The 17,280-nt window shown below is 55.9% G+C and overlaps 1 protein-coding gene across 25 annotated transcripts in view; it reads right to left on the bottom strand.

Annotated features, from left to right (window-relative positions):
* The window catches only part of NCOR2 (nuclear receptor corepressor 2), a 253,248-nt gene that overhangs the window by 70,722 nt on the left and 165,246 nt on the right, over positions 1-17,280 (bottom strand). For 16 of the 25 annotated variants that reach the window (XM_074606451.1, XM_074606465.1, XM_074606464.1 and 13 more), the window contains exons 11-14: positions 16,223-16,319; positions 13,612-13,790; positions 10,429-10,483; positions 8,149-8,247 (exon numbers count right to left, since the gene is read on the bottom strand). In XM_074606451.1, the coding sequence (XP_074462552.1) occupies positions 8,149-8,247; positions 10,429-10,483; positions 13,612-13,790; positions 16,223-16,319 (430 nt within the window). The remainder of the gene's footprint in view (positions 1-8,148; positions 8,248-10,428; positions 10,484-13,611; positions 13,791-16,222; positions 16,320-17,280) is intronic. The other 9 variants (XM_074606453.1, XM_074606456.1, XM_074606460.1 and 6 more) reach the window with 1 other exon arrangement.

Below are 17,280 nucleotides of genomic sequence, written 5' to 3'. Positions count from 1 at the left end.
TCCGCTCATGGGAGAAACCACAAAGCAAAACAAGCTGCTGCCAAAACAACAAGGAGAGGAAGAGGAATGTCTGCCGGCGACTTGGCTTTGATCGCTTGTATCCAGGGGCTGGGTTTGATGCTGTTGGCTGCGGAAGCAAGTTGAAAAATCAAAGGGCCAGGCTCAGATTTGATAAGGAGAACGACAGCGAGCATGAGGCTCGCTCGGTTCTGCTCCGACCGCGATGGCCCAGACCTGTGCTGCTCCTTCGCCGATAAACAGCACACTCTGCAAGACAGCAATCATCACACGGCAGAGATGGAAAACGCCGGGGCCGTGCCCAGCTCTCGGGAGGCACGGAACAGACCCCGTGCACACTCGCCAGCACGGCTCATGAGCACCGCAGGCCACAAAACACATCCAGTGCCAGCAGCAAAGTGCCAGCAGCTGCAGCCAGGCTGGGAAAGCCCCGTGCCAGCACCCAGGCTGCTGGTCCTGGGGGCGAGAAGTATGCCGGGGATGAGGAGAGGGGCCGGCTGTGGGACTGTGAGGATGCTGGACCCTTCAGCGTCACTCGCCAAACCACGGCACAAGCGTGTCTGGTGCACGCACCTGAGTGTGGGCTCATCTCAGGTGGCACCAGGAGCCTTCTGGGCATGGGAGCCTTTTGGGCAGGGGCCCCTGTGCAGCTCAGCCCAGCACGGCGGGCGCTGACACCTTCCCACCGCTCGCTCCGTGATCTCAGTGAAACACAGAGGCAATTTTTACAAGACCCTGCTCTCTCAGATCCCTCCTTAAATCACCAAGGGCTTTTCCATAAGAGGAAATGTTTCTTTTCTGGGTCGCCGCTGAGTTTTTTAAAAAGTGATTTGATTGCTCGTGAAGGGAAAATGACCCGAGGGGAAGAGAGCATAACATTTGGAGGCGATGGAGATGAGCCCTCGCTCTGTCCCAGTCGGGGAACACGTGTTTTCTCTTCCCTGTGGTTTGCTTTACCCTGCTCCCTGCTGCCTGCTGCCCCCTGGGCGCGTCCCAACCCCGCTCCGAGCCCTACCGACAGAGGAAGGTGCCGGGTGGGTGGCTCACGGGATGCAGAGCAGCATCCCTGCATGCCACAGACGCATCGGGGGCAAAGCAAGCCCCACATCCTCGTGGAAGCAGCTTTCTCCAGGGTTTTCAGCTGAGCCTGCTTTAGAAAGCAACTGAGCAATGATGCAACCTATTTCCTGTTGGTTCCAGTCAATCCTGCATCACAGCAACAGATAAAAGGACTCATCCCAAAATCCAACCGCTTCTGTCACTCCCTGTCCCACGGGGAGGACGCTGCAGGTCTCCCGCTGGGATTGGTACTGCCCAGCCCGCATCCCAAATCCCCGTCCTGAGGAGTACTCACGTGGGCACAGGGGTGGTGAGCGCTCGCCGGGAGGATGCATCGACCTGCTGCTGGAGAATCACGAGTCTGAACTCGGGGGCCAACCAGAACAGGGGGGTTCACGTCACTTTTAAGTGACTATTTTATTACCGCTAACTGCAGACGTGATCAAGCCACATGGAAGAGTCCAGCTGTGGTGGCCAAAGGGTCCATCAGCAAGTGGTCCATGGGCAGCCTGTGCTGGTGCTACCCCAGAGGGAAGTGGCTGTGTGTCCCTGCCTGCCGGTGCCTGTCCCTGCTCCAAGCCCGCAGGTCTCCCTGCTGTCCCCACGCTGCCAGCAGCCCACAAGGCCGCACTGGGACCTGGGGGCCGAGCAGCCATTCTCCTGCAGCAACGCATCCTTCAATTCTTTTCCCAAATATGGCCACATCATTCTCATTCAATCACCCCCAAAACGGCAGCTGGGATTTCAGGAATGCAAGTTTCCATTGTGTTTGCCCGATTATGCGGCCTGGAGAGGTGGCAGGGGTGCGGGAATGCTGCAACGTGCTTGTAATGGGGGAATGGGCATGGTGCACCTTATGGGGCATACCTGGGGGACAGGGTTTGGGAGCGACGGGAGCCCAGACCGAAAGAGCAGGCGCCAATGGAGGGTTACAGGATCAATATCAGCTCAAAATTCACCGTGTCTCACATCTCGCCACCTCCTCTGCGCAGACACCCCAACATTCAACCTCACCCGTGACAGGGCAGTGATGGCCCCTGAGTGACAGCCCTTTACCAGCCCCGACCGCACGCTCGGTACCCGGCAATCTCGGCACCCCGGAGGGGACAGGCGGACATTCCTGTTTGGAGGCATGAAGGTGAACGGGGGCCCTGGCAGAGAACACTCAGCAAAGCGCAGGACAGGCTGCAGCCCCCAAACCCTTACCCGCGAGCCCCCCAGCACAGGCTGCCCTGTGAGCCGGGAAGCAACAGAGCAACACCGAGCTGTAGGAAAAGCACAAGAAATGGGTATTTTCCCAGAAACAACCATTGTCCTGATGGAAACCCATGTCTTTGCAAGTCACATACTGCCAGCCACTGAGCAGGACCTACTGCCTGCAAACATGCTCCAGTGCAACCCTCCGCCCCCGCCGTAAGCCCGCTGCTTTCCATAAGGATGCTTTTGGAGCCCATTTGAGGATTCTGGGGATTAGCTGGTTTTGTCTGGATTTTTTTTGGCTACGAGGAGATGTAGATTTAAAGAGCGAGTGCCTGCGCTGAGCAGCGCACACACAAACACCCAAAGGATAAATGCTCTGCGAGATGTTTCTCCTCGTGAGGCTGCACTTGAGCAGGACCAGGACTGGGTTTAACTTCTTCTCATGGGTCCTGCACCCCCAGCCTGGCCAGGCAGGTTTCCCCAGCCACCAGCACTGCTGTCATACTGCAGACTTGTCCAGAAAATGAGCCAAATCCAATGCCTTTTGTGTCCCAGCAGTGAGCTGACCTGGCCCAGCTGGTGGGATGACAGGGGACAGGATGACAAGCAGGGCCACCTCGCAGCAACATCCCCATCCCACCAGCAGAAGATGAACCCGCGCCCCAGCACTGGCATCCCTGGCGTTGTTTCCGACCACGCAAACCGCTCCATTACAGCCCTCTTTGCAGCCACAACCATTCTCCCCTGCCTGCTCCGCTGATAATCTCAGTGCCGTTTAAAACACAGCGCTCAAGTCAGCACAGGCTTAAATGCACGCAGAATAATTTATTGGTATTTGTGGCAGCAAAGTTTACTGGCCACATCCAGGGCTGTTTCTGCGTGATACGCAGGATTTTATGACAAGCATGTCCCCACGTCTGGAAGAGAAGTTGTCAGACCCTTTGTCACTAATGAGGAGCCACTCCCTGGATTGATGAAAATCGAATGCTTCCCAGAAATAAATACCATTCATCTCATTAGCCGTCGTGGCTAACGGAGCGGGGGCACCCGCACAGTTTGTGGTGTAAGAGGCAGTTTGCCGAGCTCTGGACCTGATCCTCACAGACGGAGGAGAGGTGATGGCAGGGCAAGGCTGAACCATGGTGGATGCTCTGCTCCTGCACCAGGGACTGGGAACACGGAGCCCCGGAGCCCGTCTGGCAGCCCGAGCCCCTGCCAGCCCTGCCGGCTGGGACGGCGCTTCCGTGAAAAGAGTAAAATGGGTTGTTTATAAAAATCCGGGCTGGGGCTGTTTATCCACGTCGGCGAGGGGAATGGTTTGTGTTTGGGGAGGGCGGGACAGCCGTCGGGACGGATAATTTGATTTGGGTTTTGGCAGGGGGTAGGGAAGAGGGTGGGCCTGGGAAAGGCCGTCAGCCCTGGCAGGGGACCGCGCCGGCCGCCCGGGCAGGTCACGCCGCAGCCCCCGCCCCGCCGGCACGGCCCCGGCACCGCTCCCCAGCGGAGGAAGGGGGGGTCCGGGCGGCTCCGGTCCCCCCGGGAGCCATGGAGCGAGTCCTTGAAAGCGTCAGCACTAACGCACGGGGCGCTTTCGCTGGGGAATGCGTGAGCTCCGTCTGGCAGCTGCGCCAAAGTGGACCGGCGTGACGGCATGTCCTGCAGGCCGCGTCCGTCCACCGCGGCGCATGACTTCATCCACCTCTGAGTCATCCCCAGGGCGGGCAGGCGGCTCCCCCGGCCGCCCATCGCCGCTGACAGCCAAACCGCCGCCGGCAAGAGCACCGGTAGCCTTGCCTGGTGGGACGGTCACCCACCTCCCCATCCAAGCACCACACGGGAGCCCCACAGCTTCTCCCCTCCAGGAATGCACCGGCACCACCACGGGAAGCACGATCGTCGTACTGAGGCCACTCCACTGCCACGTGGGCAACGCTACTCCAAAATCAAAGCGAATTTATTCTGGAATAAGAACCCCACACTCCACACGGAATAATTAGGTTGCAATAGAGTCACTTGCATTCCAGCACGGTTTCAGCCCAACCTTGCGCTACCGCAGCCCGGCTGAACAGCTTGCCCGAAGAACGAAGCACATGGTGCTAATTGCCTAGCTTCAATTTTGGTGCCCCCCCTTCCCCCCCCGCTACAGAATTAGGGGTGTTCGCAGAGAAATGCTCTTTGAAATACCCTGAAGAGCAACTGCGACAGCCCCCCAGGCAACCCATCCATGCAAGGGCTTTTCATTACAAGCTCATGCAAATTTATGCTTATTACTGTACATTAAATATCGGATCAGATCATTTTACCATCATTCAAACTTTTTTTTTTTTTTCAGTGAGAAATTACACGCTTGGAAGTTATTCCTCTTCCCATTGATTCCCCCCCTTTCAGGGTTAAATGGCATTTTTCATACCCAAACGTGGAAGATTATTTTAGAAAGGATCTTCATCTTGGGAGCCTGAATATTATGCATAATGATCCATCAGATGTGAGCGCCTTTCATTCTTCGGCGCTGGGGAAGGCGGCGCGCCGGGAGCATGCGTCCTGCCTCGGAGCGGGCGGCTGCTCCGTTTTCTGACAAACTGGAAGCAGAACCATGTGAAGTCCCCGCTCTTGGCAGGAGATTTTTAGCAATAAGTAGCAGCTTTATGAGAAATATCCTTTGCCAGGGGACCATCAGCCAGGGAGCAGTGGGATTCTTATTTTTTAATGGACTTTTAATAAGTAGGCCACAATGATAATCTTGACACCAGAGTAGCTTTATTTCTACGTGTAATTATCTCCACTTCGCTCTCAAGCTCCCCGCAGCCTCCAAGAGCAAATAAGACCACCAACCCCTCCGTGAGAAAAGGAGCAAGAAAACAGCATAGGGCCACTTGAAATGCCATTTGTATCAGACCTCATCTGCTCCTCTCATCTGATAGAAAAGTCAACCTCTCGTCCTCTCCCCCAAATCAATTAAATCTCACTTTTGGCGTTTAACTCCTTGAACCCTTAGCAGCAGGAAAATCCGTGCTCAGAGCACGGGCAGCGCCAGGAACACGGCGCCACGTCTCCCGATGCTGCAGGAAGAGTGTTCGCAGCCCCGTCTCCTCCCTGCACGCTGCCCGTCCCCGCGCTGTCCCACCATCTCTCCCATCCTTCATCCCATCACCATCTCCAGTGGCCAAGCCCCTGGTGCAGCGGCCCAATGCCACAACTCCCCAGCCACAGCCCTGACTCGTCGCGAGGCCACATGGGCAACAGGACAAGGGACCTGCACGGCGTAAAATAATCTAGGACCCCGGGGGAACGAGGAGGCTGGATGGGCAGCCAAGGTGCTGGCTCAGCCTGCGGGATGGTTACTCCCACGTGAGCGCACCTTCTGCAGGCGCAGCCAGAATTTGAGCAGCTGCCGAAGAGACTCGCTAAGCAGAAGTCCCACCAGGACCATCCCTCCATCCCAACCCTCCAGATTTGCCAGTATCTAACCTCTCCTGTGCTGGTTGGCGCAGCCACACACTGACCCAGCCTGGCCCGGGAAAGCAGGTCCCATCGGCACTGGGCTCAGGGGAGACCCCGGCTCCGTGAAGGGGTGCAAGGGAGATGCTTCACCGCTCCCACCAGCTTCTGGCAGGACTTTTAACAACATGTTCCTCCCTTCATTACCTTAAAACCCCACCCTAAAATTACCCTCTCCCCAGCACAGCCTCCCTCTGCGGCGCGGAGCCAGCCGTGCTGCCCCACCAGCCTCTGCTGTCCCCCCTCCACAGCACCGTGCCCTTCCCAGGCCCGCACGAAGGGTCTTCCAGCGCTCCTCTGCACGCAACCTCGCGGGAAACGGATGCAAACGATGTATGGAAATAGTGGGGGTATCACAGCACAAAGTGTGCATCTCAAGAGACCCCAAGATCTCTGGGGGAGAGCTGCTCCAGGCTGGATTGTATGCAGCAGCTCTTGTTCTGCACCTCTCTCCTACTGTTATTCGTGCAGCCAGCCCTTGGCTCTTAAAGCTCCTCTGAACATCCCACCTTCCACCTGAGCATCAAACAGTCTCAGGAAATATTCACTGCTTCATCTTCCCCCCAGACTCAGGGATCTGACTCTTCTTTCAAAATCAATAACGACCTGGTCGAGCTCTGCTCCAGCGGAGGTGCAATCCACTTCCCTCAGAGCCCAGCAGCCTCTGCCTCTCAATGTTTTACAAATATTGCCATCCCCTACTCACAAAAACAGTCCTGCCTTTTATTACGGTCGATGCAGCAAGTCCCTGCTTCCAAAGGCTGGCACTGAACGAGGCTCCAAACAGCAGCACACGATCACGACTGCCCAGGCTGGACCAGACTCATCAGCGAGGGCAAGCGCCGCGGGAAATTCTGCAGCCAAGGATGCTTTGGATACTTTTAAGAGCCAAAATACAAATAGTACCTGCTAGGTGCAGGTGGCTGCTGGGGTGGGTAGGTAGGGAGATGCGGAGCAGAGCGTTAGACTGCCTCTCTCCCTCCACACTTGTTACTTGCTCAACTTAACACTGAAACTAGAATGAGCTGTGCTGGATGTCTCCACCACTAACAAGAAACAAATGTGGCCTCATGTTCTAGTTGCTGTGATCTAACAAAACAGACCATGGTAAACACTATAAAAATGTACTGGAGGGAACCACCCTGTGTTTGCTGGGAGAGGGACTGGATAATCTAATAGGGCTTTATCCATCTCTAATGTCTCTGAAAAAAAAGAAGGGAAAACTGGGCCCCGTCCATGACATTCGTCATGTGCTAGCTATTCTGATGTCTTAATGCTGCAGAAATCAAATTGGAGCGAGGCTACCTATCTGCCTCCCAATCGGGATCTAGACCCAAGTGCTGCTTTTTATGGCCATGCAGCGTGAGGAGCTGCTGATGTCAGTTGGTGGCACAGGCCAGGCCAGTTTTTCCATCTCTATCCCCACGTTATCTGGAGAGATACTCCCTTTGCGGTCATCTCACTCTCCTCATGACGTGGCTAATCGTTCACTTCATGGAGCTGGTGATCCACCAGCAGGACCTTCCTCTGGCTGAAAGCATTCCTGGGGACGAGGTACCTGCCCAAAAGGTTAGCGCTTATCTGGGTACCTGGGTATCGTGGTATCAGCAGCAACACTGACATGGTCACCTCTAGATTTGTATCTTGGCCATGGTAACGGCAAGGGTTAATTCAGTCACCTACCCCCAGGCACCTCATGGTGCCCTAGGTACCTGCCTGATCCTTAACCAAAGGGTTAAGGGTCTCCTCTAGCTTCAGCGCCAAATCTGCCAGCCCCCACGGGGATCTCAGACACCCTTTGGCACTTCAGACAGATTTATATGCCCCTGCTCAGGCGGTCACCACAAGTCACTCCCACCCAAGTCATTCTCCTCCCATACCTTTGCCTGCAGGATGAGCCTTGGGCACGCTCCACAAGGCACGAGCACCCCCACACAGCTCCCAGGAGCCCCGTCCCCATCGGCGTGCCAGATGCCATCTCCGGAGGGGAGAGAGAAATGGGCCCCACTTGGTTCTTGCACGGAGCCACAGGCTGCACAGGCAACCTCTGATGCGTGGCCAGGTTTTCTGCATTCACTCCATCTCCTTTTTCAAGCATCTCGGGTTTGTTGTTTGCTTTTTTAAAGCTACTGTGACCTTGGCACGCGGATGGACAAACATCAACTGCCAGAAAACAGCATGTTCTGAAAAGCTACACAGAGCAAAACCACAGCCCCATCGCAGTCTGTGAACAAGATCTCCATCTGGGGAGGGGAGAAAAGCAGCATTTGGGGTGCTCACAGAAAGTGCTGCTGAGAAGCTGCGAGCGCAACGTGCTGCAGCTCCTTGCAAAGCCCCAGGGATGACGCTTCCATGTGCTCCTCCAGCTCTTACCTGGCTCTTCCCACGCCGCCGGTAATTCCTTCTTACAAGGTTCTTGTAATTCTCATTCTTCTTGGTCAGGTAGTAATAGAGGACGCAGTCTGCCACCGTCTGCAACGACACGGGCAAGTCAGGGAACAGAAGGTCCCGGCCCCTTGCTCTGTCGGGGCGCAGTCTTCCAGGAGCAGCGTTCAGGCCCTGCCACCGCCAGGTCTCCTGCTGCTTCTGAAGATCTGCAGCCCGAACAGGCTTCCCCACACCTCCCTCCCAAAGCCCTTCGGTGGAGCTGGAAGAAGGGGTCAATGCATGTTGCCCTAGTGAAAAGGCTCAGCTCTTCCAAGGGACAGAGCAGGGCCGTCCTGCAGGCGCACGGAGGCGGGGTGCAGAGCAGAGAGCACCCCGTGTTGGAAGCCAACCAGGGGGAAGGGCTGACCCCAGATGACTGTGGCAACTAAAGGCAGAAGAGGGAGAGCTGCCTGTCACCCTCTGTCGCGGTTATGGGAGGCACAACCTGCCAGGCGACTGTCAGCTCGTGTTGTTTCCAGCCATTAAGCTCGCTGGCTCAAGCGCGCACGACTTTCTCGCAGACAGATTGAGATCCCGGCGCTCAGGAGCCGCCATCCCAACTCCAACTCCAGCGGTCAGCTCCACAAGCTCCATCCCCGATCGGACACATTAGGAAAACAAGTAGCTGTGGCTGGGACATATTCTGCTTCTGAACAGCACAGAGCACGCCATGCTGGGAAAGTCCTTTGCTGAACTGGGTGGGCACCTGAACACTGGTCTTGGGCTACACCTTCACATACAGCATCAGTACTCGCGTGAACAGAAATAATCCCGCAGACCTGCCACCCGCCCGGGAGCAGGGCGCTGCTGCGTGCTCCGGGGGTGCACGGGGGCTGCGCTCTCCCCATCCCTCTGCAGGGAGTGGAACCATTTGCAAAAACAGATTGCAACTTTTAAAGTGTTAATTGGATCCCTTTCTAATCTAGCCCTGATTATACACACACACGCGAACACAAAAACTTACAGTCATCTGTTCCAAGGGCTAAGATCACTATTTTTTTTATAATGCAATTTAAAAATCTATTAATTCATTACATTGAGCCATACTTTGCATCTCTCTCCAACAGGATAATGGATGCGTTCTGTATCATAATTACAGCCTGATATACAAACGAGTACAAATAAAATTAGAAGACATTTTACAGCTTGGAACACAGACTGGATTGTGAGCATCATCCAAGTCCCACCGCTTTCGGCTTTAACAAGTGGGAAAGGCTGAAAAGAGCCTGGTGTCTTACAGCGACAACAGCAGCATGCGGTTGCTGCTGGCCTTTGCTTGCTTGCTGCTTTGGACAGGAAAGTCAAGGTCTTATAAATTATTTCCCCAGCCTGAGTTGTGTAGAATCAGAGAATAACTTAGGCTGGATGGGACATCCGCAGGCCACCCCCTGAAAGCAGCGGGGCTCTCCCAGGGCGTGTGGACACTGCACGGATGGAACACTGCATGAGATGGTCAGAGGGTGCAACTAACTACAAGGACCAGAGAAGCAGCAGCTCTTGAGTGTTTCTTGCTCAACAGAACACCAGGTCCATCACTGTCCTTCCAGGCCAGGTCTGTCCGGGACCTGCCCGTATGGCCTGTCCCACAGAAGGTATCTGGCTTGCTCAGAACAGGACCCGAGACTCGCTCTTCCTTCAGATCTCCTTTTCAAACCTTTCTTCCATCAGCCCAATTAACAGCAAAAAGGAAAAGTCCAAGAAGCAGAACACAGAGGCCTGGGAATGGTCAGTCCCTCCTGTAAGCAAACCACTCCTCAGCGCCAAGAGGAGGTGTGTGTACGTACATGACACCAACCCGAACCGCTGGATGAACTGGGACTCAGCCCACCCTCAAGATCCCCTCCCTGAGCAAAGAGGGGACCCCTCCGCCTTGTGCCGGGACAGCCGGGTGCCTACACCCCCTGTGCGACAGCCCGGATGGTGCAAAATGCCTCCAGGAGATGCTGGAAAGCAGCTCCCCGAGGCAGATCACGGGTGGGCTACGACGCCTACACGCCAGGCTGGATGCATTCACACATCTCGCAGTGCTGAGCTCCCTGTCTCTCCGCAGCTGACTCAGTCCCTTGGCTCTGCAGGGAGCCGGGAGGCGTCTGGACCATGCCCGGGGCTCTGAGCCACCACCGCCCACAGGTGCCCAGCACCCGCCGGCTGCTCCAGCACCAAAGCGAGCCGCGTGATGGAGAAACGGGAGTGCCAGGGAGGTTAAAGCCAGGCAGGGAGGCTTACCTTCCTGTCCAGAAAGGATGCGATCAGGCCGAAGTTCTTTGGATGCTGCATGAACCTGCGGGAGCAAGAGGGAGGGGGTTAGCGTGGGTGCCAGCTCCGACCCTCCTCGCAGCTGGGCTGCCATGCCCTGCGCGCCCGGAGCAGCAAGGCCAGGCTGCTCCCCGAGGGACTTACGGCTTTGAGAAAATATTTGTCTGCTGCTCAGCTTCCCAGAAAGACGGGAACTTTAAATTTAGCCCAGTGGAGCTGAGCTGGTTGGGAGCTTTGATGCACAGATGTTTGTCACAGGGTGGGAGAGGGCAGGGGGCTGGCAGTGCCTGACGCCCTGCTCCATCCCACAGCCACAAAGCCCGTACCAACGGCAGGATGGGCACAGAGGGCGGAGGCCTTGGGATTTGGCAAGGAAAGGGCGAGGAATCGCCATCAATGGCCGCACACAAGCACCCCACAGCATGGCTGGGGGTGCCCCCGCCGCTGAGCAGGAGCCCAAGCCCAGCTGGGCTGTCAGGAGCAGCTGCAAAGGAGGGGAAGGGAAACCCAAACCCCGGGAGGAGGCACAGAGCTGCCACGTTGCTGAGTTGCTCAAGAGATCCCCAGTGGCACAGCGGCTCCCAGGAACGCCGCCTCCTGCCCAGCAAGCGGAGGAGCTGTCAGCAGGCTCGCCCGTGGCTCCGGCAGCCCAGGAGGGTGCATCGCCCGCTGGGGAGAAGCTGTCCCCGGGTGCAGAGACATCGCCTCCAACAAATCCCTTTGCCTAGCTGGTGGGGAAGCACTGAAAGGCCAACAAGCCCTTGGCATGAGGCGATCCCGCTGGTAGGAGGAATAGTTAACCAGTGCATCATGGAAGTGCGGAGGACATGGCTCTTATGCCAGGGCTGGAGCGAAGCTGGACGTGGGAGGTGGGAGCATGGACAGCAACGGGAACGTGATTCTTGGGCACTTAATGGGGACCCAAGTCTCTATCAGCCTTTCTGCCATTAAGTGTTTTGAAGGGCAAAACCTACCCTCCCCCCAGATATAATACAGACTCCAACGGAGATCCCCCAAGACACGTGACTAAATAAATAAGCAAAAGAAAAAAGAAAAAAGAAACCAGAAACGCTATGGGGCGGGGGGGAGAAAATCAGCTGGGCTGCTCCGACAAACTGGGATCAGAGCACAGCTCCAGAGCTGGCTCATCACTCTGTGCACAGCACAAACCAAGGGACAGGGTTTACAAGGCCACATTATCAATGATAACGTGACACTAACGCAGTGTCGGGGGCAATGCAGATGACAATCCACTGTTTTTCGGGCCATGTCCCATGATGAGGGACGGATGCTGCGTTCTCACGGTGCCCAGCACGACAGGGCCTCGATGCCTGAGTGGGATCGAGGGGTACCGCAGCCACCCCTGCTCCATCATCAGCCAACCATGGCCCTGCTGGGAGCAGGCTAGCGATGGGCTCTCAACAAAGAGACCTGAAATCCTGCCCAGAAGCAAAGCAAATCAGACTCTTCCTCGTGGTTATGTTTTAAGGGCTAGAATGAGTTCAGACCTGGAGCTTGCTGCCCTTGCAGTGCCTGGCTGTTTTCTCCGAGAGCCCCTGCCATCAGGGCTGAACAAAAGGGTGCACCGGGTTTTGATGGTCCCAGGAAGAGGCCGGGCTCTGGGTCATGATCACGGATGATGCAACTTTGGTTCACCTTAAATACCCAGGCCAGAAGCTGCAGCACACCAAGCAGCTCAGCTACCTGCACACTGGGATCCAGGCGAGAGCTGGGGCAGGACTCCCTTGGCCCTCCTTACAGCTCCTAAGTACCAATCTCTTAAAATGAGCTTTGTGAGAGCCCCAAAATCCTGCTGTATTTACGCCTTGAGCTCTGCATCACCCACGGTGATGACACAGAAACCACCGTGCACAGCAGGATGCATGAGCTGGGTGTGGATTCTTCCAGCCCCATTAGCCAGGCACGGCCCCGCTATTAAAGACCAAGTAATTAGCCTTTGCGTCATTTGCGGGCAAGCCTTGCTGTTTGGAGTGTCATATTTTAAGGCTGATTAGCAATGAGGATTCTCCTCTACCAAAGCCTTGGAGCTGGTTTGCTTGTTTTGTTCTTTTTCGGTCCGTTTTGGCAATTAGTTATTTCAGCTGCAAACATGAGTTGTCACGAGAGGAGGGATCCCGGACATGGAGAAGCTTCCAGCATGGCTGGCTGTGGGCCTGCTGGTAATCCATGGAGCTGTCTCACGATCGTCCAGAGGCCAGACTAAGGCGGTGCTGCCGCAAGGGATGAGGCGGCTCTGGTCCAGCCCTGTACCCCCGTGTCCCTCGTGCCAGAGCAGTGTGCCCTCGCAGAGGTCATCCTGCTGGAAGCTGAACTCCAGCTCTGTTTTCACAGACACACAGGGCACGTTGAGGGCACCAAGGATGCTCCAGTCCTCCATGCAAACACACCTGGGCCTCCACTGGGCTATGAGATACAGGGGAGTCTGGATGTGAGGCTCAGCTGGGCACCCACAGCTTGGTGGTGGCACCCAGGGAAGGGATCAGTGATCCCCCAAGTGATCTCAGTTGCTGAAGCAAAGCTGTTCTCAAGCACTGCTTGTAGCCAGGAGAAAGCACTGCAGCCAGAGTCTGCACTTGTCTTACATGGGAATGCCTCCATGGAAACAGCAGCCAGTGGCAAATCCTGCAGGCAGCGGGACAGAGTGCTGAGGGATGGACACCGGCTGGAAGCTGCAGCCTGAGGGGGTCTACATGGGGGGTTGGATGTTGACAGTCCTGAGTATCCCTCTGGACACACCGTGCCCAAAGGACAGCATGTAAATCCAAAAACCTAACAGCGTATGGAGCAGCAGGTTTCACTGGCGTTATCCTTAAACCGGCTGATACAACAGGGGATGCAGAAGCAGAAAAACTTCAAGTTCTCCCCCTGCTGTGAGCAGCAGCTTCCCACACCCCTGCAGGCGGGCACGAACACACCAACCACACAGAAAGGCCTGAAGGTTTCTCTGCAGGTGCATCACCCTGTGCCCAGGCCCAAGGCAACACAGCGACCGCGGCTGTGTCCCTGGGGGAGCAAGACAAGCCCTTGGGAAATTCATGCCTTAGCGTGCTGAGGCCCCGGCCCAAGCATCGCACGGGTCCCGTCTCCACTTCCCACGGGCTACGCAAAGGGAGGTGTGGGGGCTGCACTCACTTTTCCCGGAAGGTCTCCTTCTCCTGTTCGCTCCACATGTTCATCACTTGCCGGTCCTTGTAGACCTTCATGGGGTCATCCATGAGGCCGTTCATGTTGATGAATTTAATGCGCTGCTGGTCAGCATCGTAGAGCATGGGCGGGATGACAGCGAGCTGGCGCATCTGCTTCTCCAGGTTCTTTGGGGAAAGCGGAGAGAACAGTTGGTCAGCACTGCAGCCCCGCAGGGACCGCAGGGGACAGATGTTCGAGAGGAAAGGACAGGCGGAGGAACAGGGGAATTCAAAAGCAAGCACTAGACAGCTTTATTGCTAGAGTAATTGTAAATTAAACGCTGAAAGAGGCTATCGCTGTCAGCCAGGAAACAATTAATCTTTCATTTTGAAATAAAAGGCTTTAAGATACCGTGTGGAAATATCTGACTTAAGCAAAACAGCTCCTGACCAGGATCAGAGACAAGTCAAAGCCGCGGTGGCAGATGGAGTGCAAACCCCTTCCCAGCCATCGAACCCACGGCCGCGTGGAGGTTCAGCCACCCACCCCAACTTGTGAGGGAAGGGGGTCAGCTCGCACAGCCTTCTGAAAGGGTGGGCAGAAGGAGATGTTCTGTTTCCCTTCCACAGGAAACCTAATATTGCTCCAGGATGTTTCAAATGTCACCATAACAGGGCCATCATTCCTTTCTTTCCTCTTACTGAAGCACCCTGGGACACAATCTGATGCCTTTACTCCATCCTATTCAAGCGCAAAGTCCAGCCAGAGCCCTGGCTGCACAGCGGGACAGGACAGACAGGGCCCACTGGTTTCCTTAAGTATTTGCAACACAGCGGACAATGCGATGTCTCATTTGTGCCGTCTCCTGCCTGCATGCCTGGACTGTCCCCCGGCACAGGCCTGCCCTGTGCGGATGAAGGGATGCTCTGGTCCCCCTCTTTCGCTCGCTAGCAACACTGCTACTCCAAGTCCTCCCTGTCACCTGGGATGGCACTGGTCAGACATAAATTCCAACCCCTGACCCAGGAAGGCCAGGTCTCAAGTGCCGTTATTTTAATTTACAGCTAGATGCTGGTTCCTGGAAGAACAGTAATATCCGACCCTTCCAGCAAGCTGCCGACCCAGACCTGCCCAGCACCACTCTGCTTCCCCACTGCGACTGATCAGACCCAACCTCCTCTTCCTAAAACACAGCTCTCTGCACAGACACAGACGTTTCAACTCCTTTCATCCCGTTCCCCATCCTCACTAGGACACCTCCCATTCAGCAACTGTCTGCTTCAGATGCCCCGGGGGGTGTCATCTCATGGAGGGAGGTCAGGGACCGCGTGGAGCCAGAGCACTGACCCCAAAAACCGCAGACGGCCCCAGCCGAAAGGAGAAAGTCCCTGTGCAGAGTCCCGGCAGGCAGAGCGGCAGCCGGCAGGAGCATCGCCTGCAGCTGAGGGCGCAGGGACTCCCCCTTCACCCAGCAGGATCTCAGGGTGCCAAGCGCTGCAGATGGCATCCCACCGGCGGGCAGCCAGACCCCTCTCCTCCCAGCAATGTGTCAGGGCAGAGAGCTGGCCCCTGCCGCCAGCGATGCTCTCCAGCTCTCACCTCCCTGCTCCTTCCAACCCTCTGGAAGGGCTGCAAGTTCTTCAGGTCTCCTCTGAAATGAGCAAAGCGGTGCCTCAGGGCTCAGCAGAAGGCTATCGGGGTGGAGTTTAGCAGCACAGTGTGGAGGAGGTCGGAGGCAATCGTCTAACTCTCCCCTCGGCCACGACCTCTGCAAGCTGTGAAATTTCCCTCTGCTTCTGAGATCCGTGTCCTCCAGGTCATCGCCTTAACTGGCTAACAGCAAACTGCCCGGGACCCAAGGCAGGGAGCGAACCATGCCGCGCAGGCAGCAAACATCTCAGCTATTGCCGGGCAATGGCTGCTCTCCCCTCCCAAACGCGATCCATTCACTGCAGCTGGCCTCCGTGCCAAGAGAGTGGAACCCTTGTGAAACCAGATCCAAATGAAGCCAAGGTCACGGGGATGTTTCAAGATGAATGGAGCACTCCCAGAAGATGTGGGCCAACTGGCTCACGTACAAACCATTCATTCCATAGGATTCCCCTGTGTCAAGCCGCACAGCCCATTCAAAATAAAAAGAAATAGAAAAACCCCTCCACCCGGCAGCCAGGGCGTCAGCTCCCTTCCCTTCCCACCTCCGCTTCCAGTTTAAACCAACAGCCAGGAGGTGTTTGTGGGCTGCTACCCAGGATGAGCAGCACGCTGGGGTTTCAGCTCCCTAAGAGGCAGTCGAAAGCCGCTAAACCCTAACCCACTGGCCACTAGCTCCTGAGGTGCTTTGCTCCATGTTTTGCTCCTGCGGAACCATCACACAGGTCTCTTGCATCTCTCGGGGGGCTGGAAAAATGCTGCTGGATACTAAAGGAACACCTCACTTTGGATCCTGTCCAGAAAGTGTATTAGGCATCACGGCGGCCTCCCCAACCTCAGTGTGGCCTGAAGTTATCAGGATTTGGTATCAGATTTCAGTGTGGGACCTGATGGTAACTCTCCTGGCTTCCTCAGAGAAGGGTGGAGTGAGGGGTGAAGAGAAGGAGAAAGGACAAGCCGGTCTCACCTCTTGTTCTGAGAGCCCGTCGATGATTTCTGACACCTCGTGCTCGCTGCGTGCGGCCGACATGGAGAGCCCGCCGCTGCCCCTCTGTCCTACCCTGCTGGGAGAGCGCAGTGGAACACTCAGACACTGATGCTCCATTTCATAAGCAGCAAACCACCTTCAGTGACAACGTGCTGGCCCTGTTGTTCTCATTGTTGACCTCCATAATGACCACATCCCAACACCTCACCCAGGCCACCCCATGCCAAGCTGTGGGAAAGGCGCCCGCTGCAGCCCCAGGGGCTCTGACAGTGCTCATTCCTGCCCAGAGAGCACCGTCCCCTGCGTCCCCTGGGTTTAGGACTCAGAGGTCAAAAGCCTCCAACCACGTTCCTTACCTGTGCCAGCTCCTGGACCGCTACAATAGAAGGACATTTCCTACCCAACCATACTCTCCCCCGTATTTAATCCCGTTCATCGCACCCCAGCAATGGCATAAAGGCGTCAGCGTTAGCACCGCGCCGTCAGCACTGTGCCACCACATCTGGTTTGCAAATCAAACCCAGACATTTCCCCAGTATCACCCCCAGTATCCATTTCCCCAGTATCCATCCCCCCAGTGTCACCCAATGTAACAGCCACACATCCCAAGGAATTAAAACTATTCTTATTAAGCACATAAAATCTTAAAACATTTCTCTGTACCATTTCTCCCCTTCTCTTTAAGATATAATAAAGCCACCAATTAGGAAGTCTGGACCCACCCAGGGCACAAGGATGAGATGCTGGCACAAGGGTTTGGTGCTCACAGCAGGTGTCCCTGGGCAAGATCCCAGGGCTGAAATGGGAAGGATGGAGAGTTTTCAGCAAGAAGGGTGGAGATCATGAAATCATGTCTCCTCCTGGCAGGAAACAATGTCGCCTCAATTGCACTTCCAATGAGGAGGAGAAAACGGACAGGGGACGGGAGAGACAGGGGACATCCCTTTCAGTGAGACGCTCTGCTCCCTTCATGTCATTTGCTGTCATTCCTCTGCAGATGTTTATTCGCCCTACCCATGCTCTGGATCAAAGCATGT

The sequence above is a fragment of the Larus michahellis genome, chromosome 13 (genome assembly GCF_964199755.1).
Source record: "Larus michahellis chromosome 13, bLarMic1.1, whole genome shotgun sequence".
In the NCBI taxonomy this organism is placed as follows: domain Eukaryota; kingdom Metazoa; phylum Chordata; class Aves; order Charadriiformes; family Laridae; genus Larus; species Larus michahellis.
The sequence above is the reverse complement of the archived record's forward strand: the minus strand, read 5'-3'. Positions and strand labels throughout refer to the sequence as shown.